Source organism: Astyanax mexicanus, chromosome 12 (assembly GCF_023375975.1).
Source record: "Astyanax mexicanus isolate ESR-SI-001 chromosome 12, AstMex3_surface, whole genome shotgun sequence".
In the NCBI taxonomy this organism is placed as follows: domain Eukaryota; kingdom Metazoa; phylum Chordata; class Actinopteri; order Characiformes; family Acestrorhamphidae; genus Astyanax; species Astyanax mexicanus.
In genome coordinates this window covers 11661729-11679291 of record NC_064419.1, presented here as the reverse complement: position 1 = coordinate 11679291, position 17563 = coordinate 11661729, and the positions used below count along the sequence as shown (strand labels likewise).

The following is a 17563-nucleotide window of genomic DNA, read 5'->3' as shown; positions in this document are numbered from 1 at the left end:
GATAGATCTAAATCAATTATGACTCCAAGATTATGCTTATTGCTTCTAAACCAGAGCTAACAACAAATCAACCAGATTTAACATTACGTCTGACTAATTTCTTGCTGCTTGTGGAACACAAGGAGAACATCTGTTTTGTCACTGACAGAAAGAAGTCTCGTTGCAGGTGGTAGCCATGTGAGAAAAGAAGCTACCACAAGATGTCAGTGTGAAACAAACTATATTTAATAAAAAAGCTCAAACGGCATAAAATCTCCCTCTGTAAATAAGTCTGTTGAAATATATATATATATTTTTCAATTTTTATTATCTCACACAAATCCCAATTGCTGTAACTTCAGATTATAAATTCCCTCGTCTTTAGACATTCTTATAGTTAGTAATTGTGTTGTACTAAAGTGTTTATTTTGAACAACACAGTATGAATTAAACATTTATTAAGGTGGAATGGGACTGTCGGAGAAACATTTAGTAAGAAAACAGAGAAGAAAGTACCAGGCTATGGCCTGGAATAAATCAGTAACCCCCTATGGTAAGGAACATTAGCTGGATTATTATTGGGAGATTATCAGTTTGAAAGTGTTAGCTGCTAGGGCAGGTAATCCAACCCTGTAGGATAAGTCTTCACATACAGCACATTATATTTCTTCCAGTTTCAAGGCGGAATGTGGCAAACTAATGTCGTCCTTTGGCTACAAATCAGCAGGAGGTGAATGGCATTCATTCCTTGGAGAGCAGGGCGCCGAGGTAAGACTTTGATGAGGAGGGTCTGACTCATGAAGCAAAAAGCTGTCTGTGGATGGAAGCTGTTTCTTGTTCAGGCCCTTTAGGCTCCTGCAGTAGGTCATTACGCAGGACCTAATTTAATGATATATTAGCGCTGTTCAATGTGAATCCTGAAGATAATAGTCTATAGACTGGTTGTAGCATGCTTACTTTGCTTCTAAATATAAACTTAAATCTTTTAAGCTACTGTCCTGAGCACACAAGATCAGTTACATGGGAATTGGTTTTCAGCACACTTAGAAGTCTTCAAAGGCATATGCAGTTAAAATAATAAACAATGAACATCCATAAACAGGCTATAATAAACAATTAGATGTGTATATTCTATTAATATATGCTTTTTACAGATTAAGATAATATTTTGTACTGTATTGTATTTTTTACCATCATGGTTCAACTATGATCATTCACTGTACATAAAATAAATAAATAAATAGTAATTTTGTAATATAAACGTTATAGTATACAGTATATAACCATATAAAATATAAGCACAGTAAATTAATCATATTCCTTGTACATTTACACTAACTTAGCTCAACGTAATCTTAGGCTTTCACTTAAAAGCTCCAAAATGTAACAGTAGGGTACACCTGTCAAAGTCAAAGTCAAAGTGGTTTTTATTGTCATTTCAGCTATATACAGAGTACACAGTGAAACGAAACAACGTTCCTCCAAGGACCATGGTGCACATAAACACAGTGTAGACAGAACAATAGTGCAACAGTACAAAAGTGCAGACAGACAATACAACACCATACAGACAAAGAATAATAAATAAATAACAAGACAGTGTGCAAATTTTGCAGTGTGCAAAAAAGACCAGGTGAGGTAGTAATTACTCTATTACACAGTGTGCAATAGAGTCCAGTGAGGTAGTAGGGTTTTTAGTGCTTTCCATTTTCTGGGGTAAGTGGGGTAAGAGTGTGTGTGCATGTACAGAAAAACCATCAGTTCAGTCTCTGCAGTTAAGGAGTCTGATGGCTTGGGGGTAGAAGCTGTTGCAGAATCTGGTGGTGCTGGACCGGATGCTGCGGTACCTTCTTCCCGAAGGCAGGAGGGAGAACAGTTCGTGTGAGGGATGAGTGGGGTCATTCACAATGCTGGTTGCTTTGCGGATGCTGCGGGTGGTGTAAATGTCCGTGATGGAGGGGAGAGAGACGCCGATGATCCTCTCAGCTGTCCTCACAATACGCTGGAGGGTCTTGCGGTCAGAGACGGTGCAGGTCCCAAACCAGGCAGTGATGCAGCTGCTTAGGATGCTCTCAATGGTCCCTCTATAGAAGAGTGTGAGGATGGGTGGAGGGAGACGGGCCTTTCTCAGCTTCCGGAGGAAGTAGAGACGCTGCTGGGCTTTCTTGGCTGTAGAGCTGGTGTTCAGGGTCCAGGTGAGGTTATCTGCTAGGTGGACACCAAGGAACTTGGTGCTCTTAACAATCTCCACAGAGGACCCGTCGATGTTGAGTGGAGAGTGGGTGTGTTGTGCTCTCCTGAAGTCAACAACCATTTCCTTTGTCTTGTCCACATTCAGGTGAAGGTTGTTGACTGTACACCAGTCTGTCAGCCGCTGCACCTCCTCTCTGTATGCTGACTCGTCGCCTTTGGTGATGAGACCCAGCACGGTTGTATCATCGGCGAACTTGATAAAGCTGTTAGAACTGTGTTTTGCAGCACAGTCATGAGTCAGCAGGGTGAACAGCAGAGGACTCAGGACACTGCCCTGGGGGGCCCCCGTGTTCAGTGTGATGGTGCTGGAGGTGCTGCCCCCGAACCGGACTGACAGGGGTCTACCTGTCAGAAAGTCCAGGATCCAGTTGCAGAGGGGGGTGTTGAGGCCGAGCGAGCTTAGCTTCCTGGTGAGGTTCTGTGGGATGATGGTGTTGAATGCTGAACTGAAGTCTATAAACAGCATTCTGACGTAAGTGTCCTTCTTCTCCAGGTGGGTGAGGGAGAGATGAAGGGTGGTGGTGATGGCATCGTCCGTGGAGCGATTGGGACGATACGCAAACTGCAGGGGGTCCAGTGAAGAGGGCAGTTGTGTCTTGATGTTCCTCATGACTAGCCTTTTGAAGCACTTCATGATGATGGGTGTAAGTGCAACGGGACGGTAGTCATTGAGGCAGGACACTGTGGACTTCTTCGGCACGGGGACGATGGTGGTGGACTTGAGGCATGTTGGGACAGTGGCGCTGCACAGGGAGATGTTGAAGATGTCCGTGAGAACATCTGTCAGCTGGTCTGCGCACTCCCTGAGCACTCTGCCGGGGATGTTGTCTGGTCCTGCAGCTTTTCGTGGGTTGACTCTGCGCAGAGTGTTCCTCACATCCACTGCAGTCAGGCACAACACCTGCTCGTCTGGCTTGGGCATGGTCTTTCTCGCCATCGTGTTGTTTTGTGCCTCAAACCGTGCATAAAAGTTGTTTAGGGCATCAGGGAGGGAGGCATCACGTTCACAGGACGGTGGCATTGTCCTGTAGTTGGTGATTGCCTGGATGCCCTGCCACATGCGCCGCGCGTCACCCGTGTCCTTGAAGTGGCTGTGGATTCTCTGGGCGTGTGCGCGCTTTGCCACTCTGATAGCTCTTGACAGGTCGGCTCTCGCTTTCCTCAGGGCCACCTTGTCACCCACTCTGAAGGCGGAGTCGCGGGTCCTCAGCAGCGCACGTACCTCAGCAGTCATCCAAGGCTTCTGGTTTGGGCCTGTGGTGATGGTCTTGGAGACAGTGACATCATCAATACACTTGCTGATGTAGCCAGTGACTGATGCTGCATACTCCTCCAAATCAATAGAATTGCCTTCAGTAGCAGCCACCCTAAACATGTCCCATGCAGTGCACTCAAAACAGTCCTGAAGGGCAGAGATGGAGCCTGCCGGCCAGGTTTTCACCTGCTTCTATTGGAGCATAGATATCCTAAGTATTGTTTCTTAATAAGAATACACAGGCAGATTAAAGAAACCTAATCAATTTTATCTTTATGCGCACAAAAACTATCCAGCGCATAACTCTTCTTAGCCAGGGTATCTTATGAACTTATCTTGTGCAAGAGAGGGAACTCTTGGTCTTACTTTTCTGGGGTGGTCCTAATGAGTGCCAGTTTCATCAAAACTTTTTTATGACTGCACTTGAGGATACTTTCAAAGTTCCGGAAATGTTTTGGGCTGACTGACCTTCATTTATTAAAATATTTTTTTCTTTACTTAGTTGAGTAGTTATTGCCATAATATGGATTATAACAATACTAAAAAGGGCTGTTCACTGTATTATTCACTTTACAACACAACTGATGCTCTCAAACACATTAATTAAGAGGGCAACTCTTAACGAGGCACAGCTATTAATTGAAGGTCATTCAAGGTGGCTCCCTCATAAATTTGATGCTCACAAGCTGATGGAGAAAATAATTTCAAATTATGCCAAGATGTGTAAAGCTGTCATCTAAGCAAGCAGCGTTATTTTGAAGTATCTAAAATGTTAAACATATTTTGGTGTGTTTAGTATTTTTTTATTTATTAAATATTTCCATATGATTTTCTTTGTAATTTGAATGACTTAGTATTACTCTACAATGCAGAATTATTTTTTTGCATTTAAGATGTGTCCACACTTTTGACTGGTACAGTATTTAATTGTTTTAATATCCTTAATTTAATTATAACATTGTTTTGCTTGTTGTTATAAAATAGTCTTAAAATGACAATAATATTGTTTACCACCATTTATTCTGCGACAATTTATTGCCCAGAAATAGTGAATGTGGTTAAAGAGAGCAATACTGCTGCTGCTGCAGCTCAGTCCAATTTGCTCTCCCTTTTGCCCCACCCCTAAACCCATACATCACCCAGTGCCCCTCCCAAACTCCTTCTATTCCTTTTTTGTATTTTTCAAAATTGAGCTGAGGGTGGAGCCCCTTTAAAGTGACAGTTCATAATGGTGTCCGGTGAGAATGTGTAATTTCATCTAAATAGATGATAAAAAGTAATAAATGTATAAAACCCTTTATTAACTCTTTTTAATTTTTTATACATTTGTAGGGATGTTGGTGAAGGGGGATTTTGGTTAGAAAGCTAACGTTATAGTTCACGTGGTCTGTGTGTGTGTGTGTGCGCGCGGAAAGCCCTGACACGAGTCCAGCAGCAGGGATTAAAGCGGCTCCGGGATTTTTGAGCTCTGGAGCTCACTGTGTGCTTGTGTGTGTTTGTGCGGAGCTAGCCGCTACCCTCCACCCTCGCTGCCGCTGCAGGAGTGTCTGAACTCGGCTGTGTCACTCTGAGCTGCTGGAGATGAATTTCGGAGGCACTTGTTGAGCGGGGGACGCTCCGGGTGCGCGCGCCGCTCGGCTCTCAGCGCGTCGGGAGCTGCGAGTAGCCGGGATGTGAGGACAACACCCGGATGTTGGGAGAGCGCGAGCGAGGCAGGCGCGCTCCATGGCGCTCGGGGAAGCGCGAGCTGCACTTTCTAATCCGCGGATTACCGGCAACAGTTCACCCCCAGTCCTCCCGAGTCCAGTAGTTGCGGTCTGGGAACCAGTTTATAAAAGGGACTTTCAATGAGGAGGGAGGGATGGAGGAGCCAGAGGAACCGACTGGAGGTAAAATAAGTAGTGGTGTCAATCGATTAAAAAAATAATCAGATTAATCATAACATCCTGTGATTAACTGCGATTAATCGCACTTGTTCTTCTTAAGACAAGTTTTTTTATAGTGGATAATAAAAGAATGAATATAAGAAATATATTAGCTAAAATGCAATTGTTTTTATATTACAGGTAAAATACTAGTATATACTTTCAGGGGAGATAAACCCAACGTGGGGTGCTGGAATAAAGAATGCATGATAAATTGGATAGAGGAAACTTTTTTTTACTTTATTTTAAACATCTCAGCTTTGCTGAGTATAAAAATCTCAGGAAGTGTTTGGTATTGCATGCATGCTCACAATGGGGAGATGAGCATTTAAATGGCCTTGGGGAAATATGTCACAACCAGTATTCAGTAATGTGTACACTACAGCTAAGTGTACGGGGACTTGTGTACGGGGACTACGCTGAGAGTGTAGAGAACCAGTGTGTGTATAGTGCTGTACCACAGAGATCGTTGGCCAAACACTGTTCTTTTATTTATTTTATTTTTTGTAAGTAACATCATAAATGTGCTTTGGTGCTGCATTAGTTCATATATGAACTAATAAATAAGCAAGTGAAATAGCGCCACATGTCCTATCTGCTCCATGTGCTTAGTGTTTCTCCTGCCCCAAAGCTCACTATCTGGGTCAGAGCTGGAAGTTTGTATCGAGACCGGCTCCAGAGCATTACAACTGGACACTGCACCCCTGGGGATGTCCCCTCTGTAGCCTCTGGAGCTTTTTAGTCATTTAGCTAGAAAGAAAATCGCTGGGCAGAGACGGGGCAGATTTTGGCAGAAATTTGAGTTAACCTTGGTGACGAAATTAATTTGCATAAAAAAAGAATACCACGTTACTTATTCCAAATGAATCGTGGGCATTAACACTGTAACGTTCATCACTTAAAATATTAAAAAAATAGTTTAGTTTATTTTTTAGTTGCTGTTAAAACCCTGAATATGTAACTATAGTTAACCTAGCCTACGTATTACTTTCACACTCCAGGATCAGGATCACCGCTCCTTTAACCCAATGTTTATTAAACTGTGTCTATGCGTCCCAAGCAGGTACACTAACTAGATGACCTCAGAAGACAAAAAAAAATTGTGTTACAATACTAAGGACTGAAATCTATACAGTTTCCACCTGTAATTGTTGTTCGTTACATTAGTAACTTTTGTTAGTGTTTAGTGTTTTATTGTTAGAACCTGTATGTAAGCTACACTTTACTCCTTCACTTTCAAAACTACAGTTGTATAATTTTTTAATTAGTTTCATTGGTCCTACAGTAAAACCCTGTGGAACCACAAGATCTGCTCTATCAACCAACAGTCACCAACAGTTCACTACAGTTTCTGCACTACAGTTAATAGATAAATAAAATAGTGAACACTGTAGTTCACTGCTCGACTCTCTTATTTTTTATTTTCCTCTGTCTAAATCCTGATTCTGAGATTCTCAGTATGATAAAATACTGGATTAACCAGAAACATTAATCAATCAAACATCTTACTATACTGACAGGTAAAGAACAATTGGTGAAAGATATGAGGACATGTATATGTGTGGATTACACGTCTATCTTATTGTATATAAATAAGCATGTGTGTGATAGCAACATGTGTTTCTTTGAAAGGGCTTGTAGGTGCTGCTTGGAAGTTTTAGTTTGTTCATTGGTGGTATACAGTCTAAAAAGTATCAATGTGTACTATTACTAAAAATATTTTTAAGAAAGTCAATGTAGATAACACTTGTTATAAGTTTTGTTATCCTGTTGTTTTAGTAGCACCACTATATATATATATAAGACATAGGTGTACTAGCTACTACTCTCTGACTGACAGTAGCTCTTGGCCCTGGTGTAAATCCCTTTCACACACAGTTTCATCAACTGTGTAAGGACAAAGCTCTAGTCTAGTTTTATCCACAAGCCAAATGCTTTCAAGTTGACAAGTACACTCTGTGGCTGGTGCAGCCTTATGGAGGCTACCAGCAGATGGGAACAAATGGTGGAGAAGTAGATTAGTGAGTGGTTTACAGACTGTGTGTGTGTTTGTGGCCGTTTAATAGTTAAATCACTGCATAAATGTAAGTTGTGTAACTTGTGTGTTTGTCACTGCTCAGTTCTGAGGTTTGACTGTTTACCTGCTTTAGATGCTAATTTGGCATTTTAAATTGCAAAAAATAGTTGAATTTGGAACATGTATCTAGTTATGTCACGATCAATATTTTCTCACCTTAATATACATGGCCTTTATCTTTGTGCTGACCCCAGTATTGTTTATCATGTGTAAATGTGAGCCAGTATGTCAACTTATGTTTAACATTATTCTATTTGTTTTATTTATTGGGAATATTTTATACAACTATACTGCTCTGGGAAAAAATAAGAGACTACTTAATGATGATGTTTTTCCTTGATTTTACCAAATTAAAAACCTCTGGAATATAATCAGGAAAATGATGGATGATCACAAGCCAGTAAACCAAGCTGAACTTCTTGATTCTGTGCACCAGGAGCAGAATAAATTTATCCAAAAGCAGTGTGTAAGACTGGTGGAGGAGAACATGCCAATATGCATGAAAACTATGATTAAAAACCAGGGTTATTCCACCAAATATTGATTTATGGACGTTTATGAACTTATATAAACTTATTTTCTGGTCTGAAAGCTCAGCATCTTTTTTGTTATTTCAGCCGTTTCTTATTTTCTGCAAATAAATACTCTAAATGATGGAATGAGAAATGTTGTCCATAGTTTATAGAATAAAACAACAATGTTCATTTTAATCAAACATATACCTATAAATAGCAAAATCAGAGAAACTAAAGTGGTATTTTATTCCAGAGCCAATGTTAAAATTTCCATAATTATAAAAAGGTGTCACATTTCAATTGTATTATAATTATAGCCTGTTAGTGGCAAAAAATTTGTTTTTTTGGAGACAATATATTTATCATCCAGATAAACATATTAATTGTGACAAATACAACACAGGACACAAACAGTTAAATAAAGCAATAAACAACTCAGCATGAGCAAACACTATACACCTCAGGGTTAGAGGAAAGAACAACAAAATGAAAGAAAAACATAAATATAAAAAGGAAGGGGGCAGGGGGGTCCTAAATAGGGCTGCCACAAACGATTATTTTTATAGTCGACTAATCACCGATTATTTTTTATGATTAGTCGACTAATCGGATCATACGTTAATTGAATATAAAACACAGTTTATCACAATAGAATGCAGCTGCTATTATACAACCAACATTAGATTTCAGCTATATGCTAACTAAAAATAAAAACAATTAAAATCATAGTTCATTAAACCTTTAATGAAATATGCAGCTTGTTGTAACAGACAATTATTTTACTGTTTAGCATAAAGTGTAAACAACTGTGTAAAATAAGGATAAGGCACTGGCATTTATGAAACATCTCAACTGTGAGGTTGTTTGAACTATTATGAAAAAAAAGTATATTAATAAAAAATGCCTCTCTGTCCAGATATTGTGTACATTACCATTCACAGGGCAGCGGTCTGCACAGATCTGATTGGCAGAGGAGAGCGTTTGGTGATTTTACACCACACATGACTGATCTGTGAGTTTACTGCACCGAAAAGCACTGAAAACAGAAGCCACTGTCAGAATGAAATCCTTCTCTGTAGTTTATCGGTTTGGGACGGCATTTGTGACAACGTCTGGGTCCGGATCCGGATCGCGGTCCGCCTATTAGTGACCTCTGTTTTAAAGCTATCAAGATGAGTAAGTTAAGTACTAAGTTAACGCTCTGTTTACGCTAATTTTAGCAGCTAAATAGCAATTTAGCTTCTTCGTCATTTAATCAGCCACAACATGCCTCCTTTTCAGGTGCTCGTGCATCTCGGTTGTGCTGCCGAGGAAGGCAAGTTCTTCATTGCAGATATTGCATTGCACGCGTTTCACTTTTATTTTCTTGGTGATCCCACACTTTTGAGTTCTGTAGCGGGGTAGCCATGAAACCAGAGCCTGTCTGTATAATGTCCTGAGATGTCGTCCACTACCTACCCCGGTTTCCACTACTGCGCATGTGCGTCCAGGACAGAAAGGCAGTCGCAGCAGTTTGGAGAGAAAAACAAAGAAAAAAAAAAAAAAACGACTAATCGACTATTAAATTAGTCGTCGACTATTTTAATAGTCGACATAATCGTGACTAGTCGACTAATCGTGGCAGCCCTAGTCCTAAAGAACATCTGATAGCAGATTCTGAGATGTAAACAAAGTAGTTTGGTGTGAAATGGTCCACTGGATAGAAATGTACAAGATTTCTTTACAGAAGTGGTTAGGGGTGGGCGATATGGCCCTTAAATAATAACATACTATTTTAGGACATTTGTTCAATAATGATAAAAAGTATTATAAAAACATTTTATTTAGTATAAATATAACACAAAAAACTTGTTTGTCTATTTCATAAACATTGTTTTACCATGACTCAATTAACAACAAATTAAAAAATGGAACAAAAATGAAATTAAATGTTTGGTGATGATGCACATGATACAATATGGAACATCCCTATAGATCTGGTATAGACATTTTATTCACTAATGTTGTCTAAAGTAAAGTGAACCAGTTAACCTAAATTTGTCACTTAAGTTTTACATGTGATAATGTTATGGTTAAAAAATATTTAATCCATACTTTGGATCCGTTTTCTCTCTTAAAATGTTACAATATGTTTCATTTTGTACAATTTGCTTGTTTTAGGCATCAGTCTAGTTGTGTATAATTTAATATTTTTGCATAATAACTTTCTGTTTCCTCCAAACAGAGCATTTCAAACCAACTGTTTGAATATTAATGACTAAATTATGCAGAGATTATTAAGGCAATACTTCAATAAGTGGCTATATTTGTGGTGTTACTTAGATACGATGCAGATTAGATAGTCGCACCACTAAAAACAAACAACAAACAAATTCCAAGCCTATGTAAAATGAATCAACAGCAGTTTTTTGGGAAAAATAACATTATTTATACTTGGACCATTGTATTATTTCAATGTGAAGCATCTTTTCAGTTGTAGATGGCTGCTGTTGTCAAGGAGATTCACTTGGTCCACACATATCTTTCGAGACACTATTAATAGCTTTCCAGCCAGCTCTTCCGTGTGTCTGTGGCCAGCACATTTCACATGAAGCACCTCTAGATTTGATTACGAATCGTACCTTTTGAGTGGGTGGTGTTAACAGCATTGGTTTCTGCATGCTCTGGTCTATGATGCTCAAAATTGGAAAAAAACAGACATGAACAAAGATTCAAATAAAAAATTTATCCCCCTCCCGTAGCAGTTGGAAAGCATGGGTGGTGGTGGTCTGTGTGATGTGCAGGATGTAGTCAGAATGTAGGCCTTGCGTGATTATGGTAGATATTGGCACTAACTACTATCTCCCAGCCTAGTGCATCTGACAGTGTACAACTGTAGATCAAATGACCTAGAAACTTCACCAGCAGATACGGCTGTGTTTTTCCACATGACAGTGTATTGATTTCTCTCTCTCTCTTTCTCTCTCTCTTTCTCTCACTCATTCACTCATTCATCTCCTGACCTCAAACTTCTTCTTTTGCTCTCTCACCTTCAGGGGCAAATTATGCCAGCAGCACCAAAGCCCCTCCTACTGATGAAGCCCCTCCCCCTTGGTCTGAAAGCCCCTCCCGCTCCAGGCAGACACACCCACAGGCTGGCAGTCTGTCGTGGCAGGCAGCGATCAATGCTGCGAGAAGCGCCAAGGGTGACAACCCTCAGACGATGAGCGGGCAGTCGGTGGCGGGCTCTGCTCCGGTGGGCTCCCTGTCCCAGAGGAAGAGGCAGCAGTACGCCAAGAGCAAGAAACAGGGCAGCTCCACCAACAGCCGACCCCCGCGGGCGCTCTTCTGCCTCACCCTTAACAACCCTATACGCAGGGCCTGCATCAGTCTGGTGGAGTGGAAGTATCCTTGCTTTAGATCTTTCAGGGTTCTAGAGAAGGAGTTGAGAGATGGAGGAACTGAAAAACAGAAGGAATACTCAATATGATAGAGCTTTCATTCATCATGAGGCTGGTGTTATGCAGACAAGATCCACTGATCTGTTGATACATGCAGAAAACAGGTTGAAGTATTTTTTTAGAACCTTTTAAACTCTCTTAGGTTATTGTACATCCAATGTTTAAATACTTTTTAAGTAATAACATGAAAGAAAAAAGGTCAGTATTAAGTTTAAGTTGTGAAACTGTATTGAACAACCATGGAATTTAAGAAGCTGTTTACAAAAAAGCAGAAACTTTAAGCAAAGCACAGAAATTTTACAGGAGAAGGAAAGTACTTTTTAATATTCACTAGAAGAGTCCATATAATTTTGGAGCATTTCTACTGGTTCAGTAATCAATAAAGAAATTTTTGAAACATGTTAAAGAACAACTGTGTCAAACTATGTAAAAAAAGGTGCGAGATCTCTCTCTATCTCTGCATGAACTGTTGTTTTGTTTATTTCCCATAAGTCCTTAACCGTGTGCTCTCCAGACCTTTTGATATCTTTATATTGCTCTCTATTTTTGCCAACTGTGTGGCCTTAGCTGTTTACGTCCCCTTCCCTGAAGATGATTCAAATTCTACCAATCATGACCTGGTAAGTACAGCATCGTTTTGCAAAAATGTTGGTCCTCTGGTATGGTGCTGGTTGGTTCTCTGATGATTGTTGTTTGGGGTTTATTTATATTCTTGGAATAAATTTATTGGTGCGTTCTAGTGCTTGAGCAGTGTGAGACCTGCTGGTGTTCCCCATGATTCTCTGGCTGTATTTGCTCAGATCGTATATCATTGGGACATTGTTCTTTTGTGTTTGGCTGTGATTGGTAGTGCATTATCTCTCATGGAGTCGCCTTCATTGCAGTATCATGTTTCATTTGTCAGAGCATTGCTGTTGAATAGATAAGTAAACACTAGGTGCATTCCATGTTTTCACCTATAGCACAAATAATTGATGTCATTATAGAGATAATAGAGAAGCGGGGGTTTCATTTAAAAGCCAGAAGGCAGCTGTATAGTCATGCTTGTGATTTTAATTTGAGGATATTATTATTGATATTGGTATTATTGGTAAGTCTAGCGGCCCAATTGTAGTGATCTATAGGTGAGCCTTCAACTGAAGCGCATCAGTGTGTGTTTGGTATCTTGAAAATGCAAAAAATACGCCTTGCATTGCTCGGAATGTGCAAAAGGTATGCACTTGCCATTCTCTTTAAGTGCCTTGTGTGCTCTAACTATGGCAGATTGCTATTTTAACAGCGCAACACTTCTGCACTTCTCAGCAGAGGAAATTTACCTGCTTGATCGTGCTGTGAAGGTGTAAAAGCAGCTCATTGCAAAACCAGTAATGTTATTTTATTATGTATTCTATTTATTGTTGATGTAAAAGTTAGGTTTGTGCTGCAGTGTATCCTCATGTATACTGAGTGAATGTGAACACATGCTGAGGGTTCATAGAGCACCTAAGTATCCAAGATGAAAGTTAACTGTTGCCAGGGTTTAAATCATTCAGTGGTGTTCCTGTGTTTTCCGCTGCCAAGATAGCAATACGCCTAGGGCTGCAGCTATCGATTTTTATTTAAGTAATCACAACATACATTTACACACTGCAAACACAAATAGAAATAAATAAAACAAACTAGACATACCACAATTAATCATTTAATAATTAATAATTTAATAAATTAAGTTAAATTATTTCAACTTAGGATTTCTTGTAAGTATTAAATATAGAGCATTAATCAATAATAAAGGCATAAACATTGGCTTTATGTTGTGCATCTTAGCTTCTCAACATCAGAGGTCTACCTAGTTCTTCCAGTAATGGATAGGTGGTGTTTTCGTAAATATGTCAGGACCTGTGGAATAATTGTGACAACAAAAATATAATATTTGTTGTTGTTTATTTACGTTTTACACTACTCAGATCTAATTAATTGACATAACTAAGACTAAATGACAATAATACAGTAAGTTCATGGCCATGTATTCCAGCCAAAGTAACTTTAGCTAGGCTAATTTTTACATGTATTTGTTTCTAAACTTCTAAACTTCCTAAATACGCCAGTAAATTACTTGAACACATCTCACTTCCATACCACCACTCCCATCGGTGTAGATATAGTGTAGATATATTCAAAAGCTCTGATGCTATTTAAACGGCGCAGGTGTAAGATAGCAATGAGCATCAAGACTTTGTAGTGTATAATAGGGGTGGGCGATATGGCCCTAAAATAATATCACGATATTTCATGGTATTATTATATATTATTATAACGATACTCTTGGTGATATGACAAAAAAATAAAAAATACACTACTGCAACAAAACAAAACTTACATTTTATTATTGTATACGATATGATATTGCACACCTCTAACTAAGAAAAAAAAAACAAGACTTTTAGCAGATTTGTAACAGAAGTCAATGATTCAGAATATCATAATACTACTAATAATAATGTACTCCAAATATCTCCATATATCCAGGATTAAAGTAAAATAAGTGATACTAAACAGATATAATTTGTCTGTTGAAGATGTATAAGGCAAATGAGAACACTGTGAATTTTTTCAGGGTAAAATATCGTTCACGGTGGTGTTTCCTGCCACAATGGCATTAGTGAGGCATTTGTTTCTGTGTGCGTGCTCTCACGTAAGCCAGTGATTGAGTGTGCGTGCTGCAGACCTGATGAGTCTGGGTTAGGTCATGACACCTTTCCTCACTTACGCAAAACAGAATAATATATTCAGGCGAGGTAATTAAAGTTCTCAATTTCGAGTGCAGTCAATTATAGCATCTTTCAACCATAATAATCTGGATTTATGTCAGCATCCGATACCAATAATTAGATGAGACAAGATAAGATTATATTTTGGAATACGTTTATAATGTAGAAACTGCAGAGAATTAAAGCATCGTTGGATGTTGGGTTACAATTGAATAAAATGCAGATATTTTGCTTTGTTAACTTGTTGTGTAAGTATGCATGTGTTTATTCTGAATCGTCACAGTACTGTGTTAATGCTATTTTGTTCGCGCTATGGTGCATGCAGTTGCATGTAGAATGCAGTATGGCACTGTATAAGTCGAATGTTTTTTGTTGTCTTTTTAAACACTGTGTCACCTTACTGTATATTTACTGTACTTTCTATTGGACAATTCGATTAAGCTGGCCCACCTGGCCCAATTCAGACAGAAGCTCTAAATTTATTGATGCACAGTTGGTGTTGGTCATCCTCTAGTTCTTTATGAGCGATCACAGGATGCTGCCCCAGGATTCTGTTGGCTGGAAATTTCTGGTTGACTTTTCTCAGTTCAGCAGTGACATTACAGTGTTTAAAAACTCCAGCAGCACTGCTGTATTTGATTAACTTACACCATATACTGTACCTGCTCTGTGGTAGTATATCCTGTGGGGTGAACAGGGTGAAAGGAGGAGAATAATAAAGTACAGTATGTAATATAAAACTATGTAAAACTAAAAAGTGCTCCTATATGAAACAAGGAGGTTGAGTAAATGAAGTGACCAGTCAGTGTATGTGAAAAAGACATACCCTTGTTTTTGAGTGTAACCCTTTTCCTTTGGAAGAGAGTTAACCACAAGAGGAAGGGTGAAATCCTTCCGCTAAGAATTGGGACAACCTTTTACGCACCCAATACAGATCTATAGCTGTAGTAGCGGAGTGCTAAAGTTCAGCAAACTAGGTGCTGCTTTTAGCTTTTAACTAACTTTATCGTATGTCTTCAGTTAGGGGGCAGGTGGTTCAGCAAGTAATTATTATTGGCCTTTCCTTAATTCCTCTGTGATGGGAAGCTGAAATTTGCTTTTATTAACCTTTATTTGTATAATTTGTCCATTTTATCTTAAATGCTGCAGCCTCTTCGGTCTGTTGCACCATTTAAGGTGGAACAGGAAAGTTAGCTATCTAGCTAGCTATCTACTGCAATGAACTACTAATGATTTTGTTGATGCTTGTTATGAAGAGAATTGCTCTACATTGCTAAAACATTGAAACTATGCTTTAAATTATGATAATTGTACCTAGTGGCTATCATAATTTTTAATAAGAAAATACTTTATTTGTGTGTTTTTTTGCCATCTTGCCATTGATTCTCACAGCTCTCTGTTTTGAGTGTGCCTCTGAAAAATCTCAGTTTGAAGGGCCTTATAGTCCCAACGCATGAATATGCAAAACTGAGTGGTAGGGCCAGGTGGTGAAATGGGACTGGAACATAATTGATACAACTAAACATCATTGGCTGGGAACTGTAGTTGTTGCTGCGTTGCTCTGCATACAGTTTTTGGACTAATAATGTGACTTCCATGTTTACTGTTGTGAACTTTATGTTCTCATGATTAAAAAAGTTTTTGCTAGTCTATGCACAGGAGATGCATAATGTAGCAAATCAAAGCAGTTAGATAAGGCAACACAGATTGTGCTGTTTCTAGCCCAATTTTATTGTGTCTGGATGACTGTGGATGGGACTAGGTGAGAACAGCAGATACAGATATTCTCTTTTTTTTTAGTGCTACACTGTGCAGCTATCCTGTTCCAGTTTAGCCAAACCTGACTGTTAGCACTGCAGCTAACCTGCTCCAACCCTCAGGAGGTCAGCTGTTAGCATCATGACTAACACGTTCTAACCTTTTCGAGCCTGGCTGTTCTGTCTATTAGCATCACAGCTCCAATCTAACATGCTAATGTGCTCCAAACCTTCCAAGCCCAGCTGTTGTGTCAATTAGAACTTTAGCGCTGTAGCTCAAACCTTGCTAAGACTTGCTGTTTGCCCAATCTCAGCCAACAAATCCCAAACCACTTTCAACACTGTGTTGAAAACTGTAGATGTGTGACAGCTAACCTGCTTTAGCACTGCTAAATCTGGCTGGTAGCATCACAAAGAATCCAAACATCCAAACAATTGTGTGTTATATCAAACGATTGAGAAGATCTCATTAATTAGACAGTTGCTTTCACTTAAACATTTCATACTGCTACAATCTACCATCTTGTCTTTTTTTTTTTAGCCTTGTCGGATGTGTTGTTTACAGTGTAAATAATGTAGCGGTTTAGCTATGAATGACTGTATGCTTTAGAAGGGATCACATGTTTTGGTAAGTGTGTGTGTGTTTGTGTGTCATGGCTGCCGGGGTTATAGTGCTGATCTTACTGCTGGCTAGCGGATTAAGCCCTGCTGTGGATTAGCTGTCAGTCAAAAAGCAAGGGGTGGGGGTGAGGCTGAGGTTAATGAGGGTCATGGGGATATCAGTGTTCTACTTTAATAATGTATGTCTTGCATTTATAGGCCCTTTCCAGTGTGTTTTGCCCGTGTGCAGATTAACTGTTGTGAGTAATGATGTTTAAATGTAGTGTTAAATAATAACCATAGACACAAAGACTCTCCGCTTAATTTTCTGCAAAATCTGATGCATCTGCAAGAACATCTGCTTGCATTATGTGGCAGCTGAAAGTGATCATTGGAAATATGGGTGCACACTTAAAGCAGAATCATGAGGAATTAGTGTCTTGCTCTTGGGCTCACCCTCCTGCCAGGAAGTGTAATTCCTTATTTGAGCCACACCTAAAGGATATGCTTTACACATGCATTTCTGGACAATCTGAAAGATATAGAACTTAGACTTAGAGCAAAATTACAGGATTTTACATGAAGGCAGTTTTATTTTTCATCAGTGGATTTTTTTTTTGCCATAACACAAACAACTGGGTATTGCTTACTCCAATGATTCCCTATTCTACCTAAAAACTATCTGAAAACTTGAAACTAATCCAAATCCTGTGCTAATGGTATTGTTTCTACAGTTGCTGATTGGGGGGTTAAAGTAGTAGCAGATTTAGCAGTTGACGTGCCTCAGAACTATCAAGCTGTGATTAATAAGATAAGCATCAGAATATTTGGATATTTGCTTGGACCAGCTCATGCTGAGAAAACTCATCTCATGTTTTAGTGGTTCACACACTATATTCTATCAGTATTCTATAAAATAGAATTAATTGTCTACTTTAATCCAGATAATCTTCTCTATTTTAGGCTTTTTACATTGATTTGCTTACACAATAGTCCTAAAGATGATTTTAGG

General features: G+C 39.2%; 1 protein-coding gene across 14 annotated transcripts in view; it reads left to right on the top strand.

Annotated features, from left to right (window-relative positions):
• cacna1db (calcium channel, voltage-dependent, L type, alpha 1D subunit, b) overlaps positions 1–17563 on the top strand; it is a 140585-nt gene that overhangs the window by 9278 nt on the left and 113744 nt on the right. For 12 of the 14 annotated variants that reach the window (XM_049486269.1, XM_049486272.1, XM_049486274.1 and 9 more), the window contains exons 2-3: positions 11040–11388; positions 11959–12064. In XM_049486269.1, coding sequence (XP_049342226.1) covers positions 11040–11388; positions 11959–12064 — 455 coding nt within the window. Of the gene's footprint in view, positions 1–642; positions 748–4929; positions 5377–11039; positions 11389–11958; positions 12065–17563 lie in introns of those variants that run through there. The other 2 variants (XM_049486270.1, XM_049486271.1) reach the window with 2 other exon arrangements.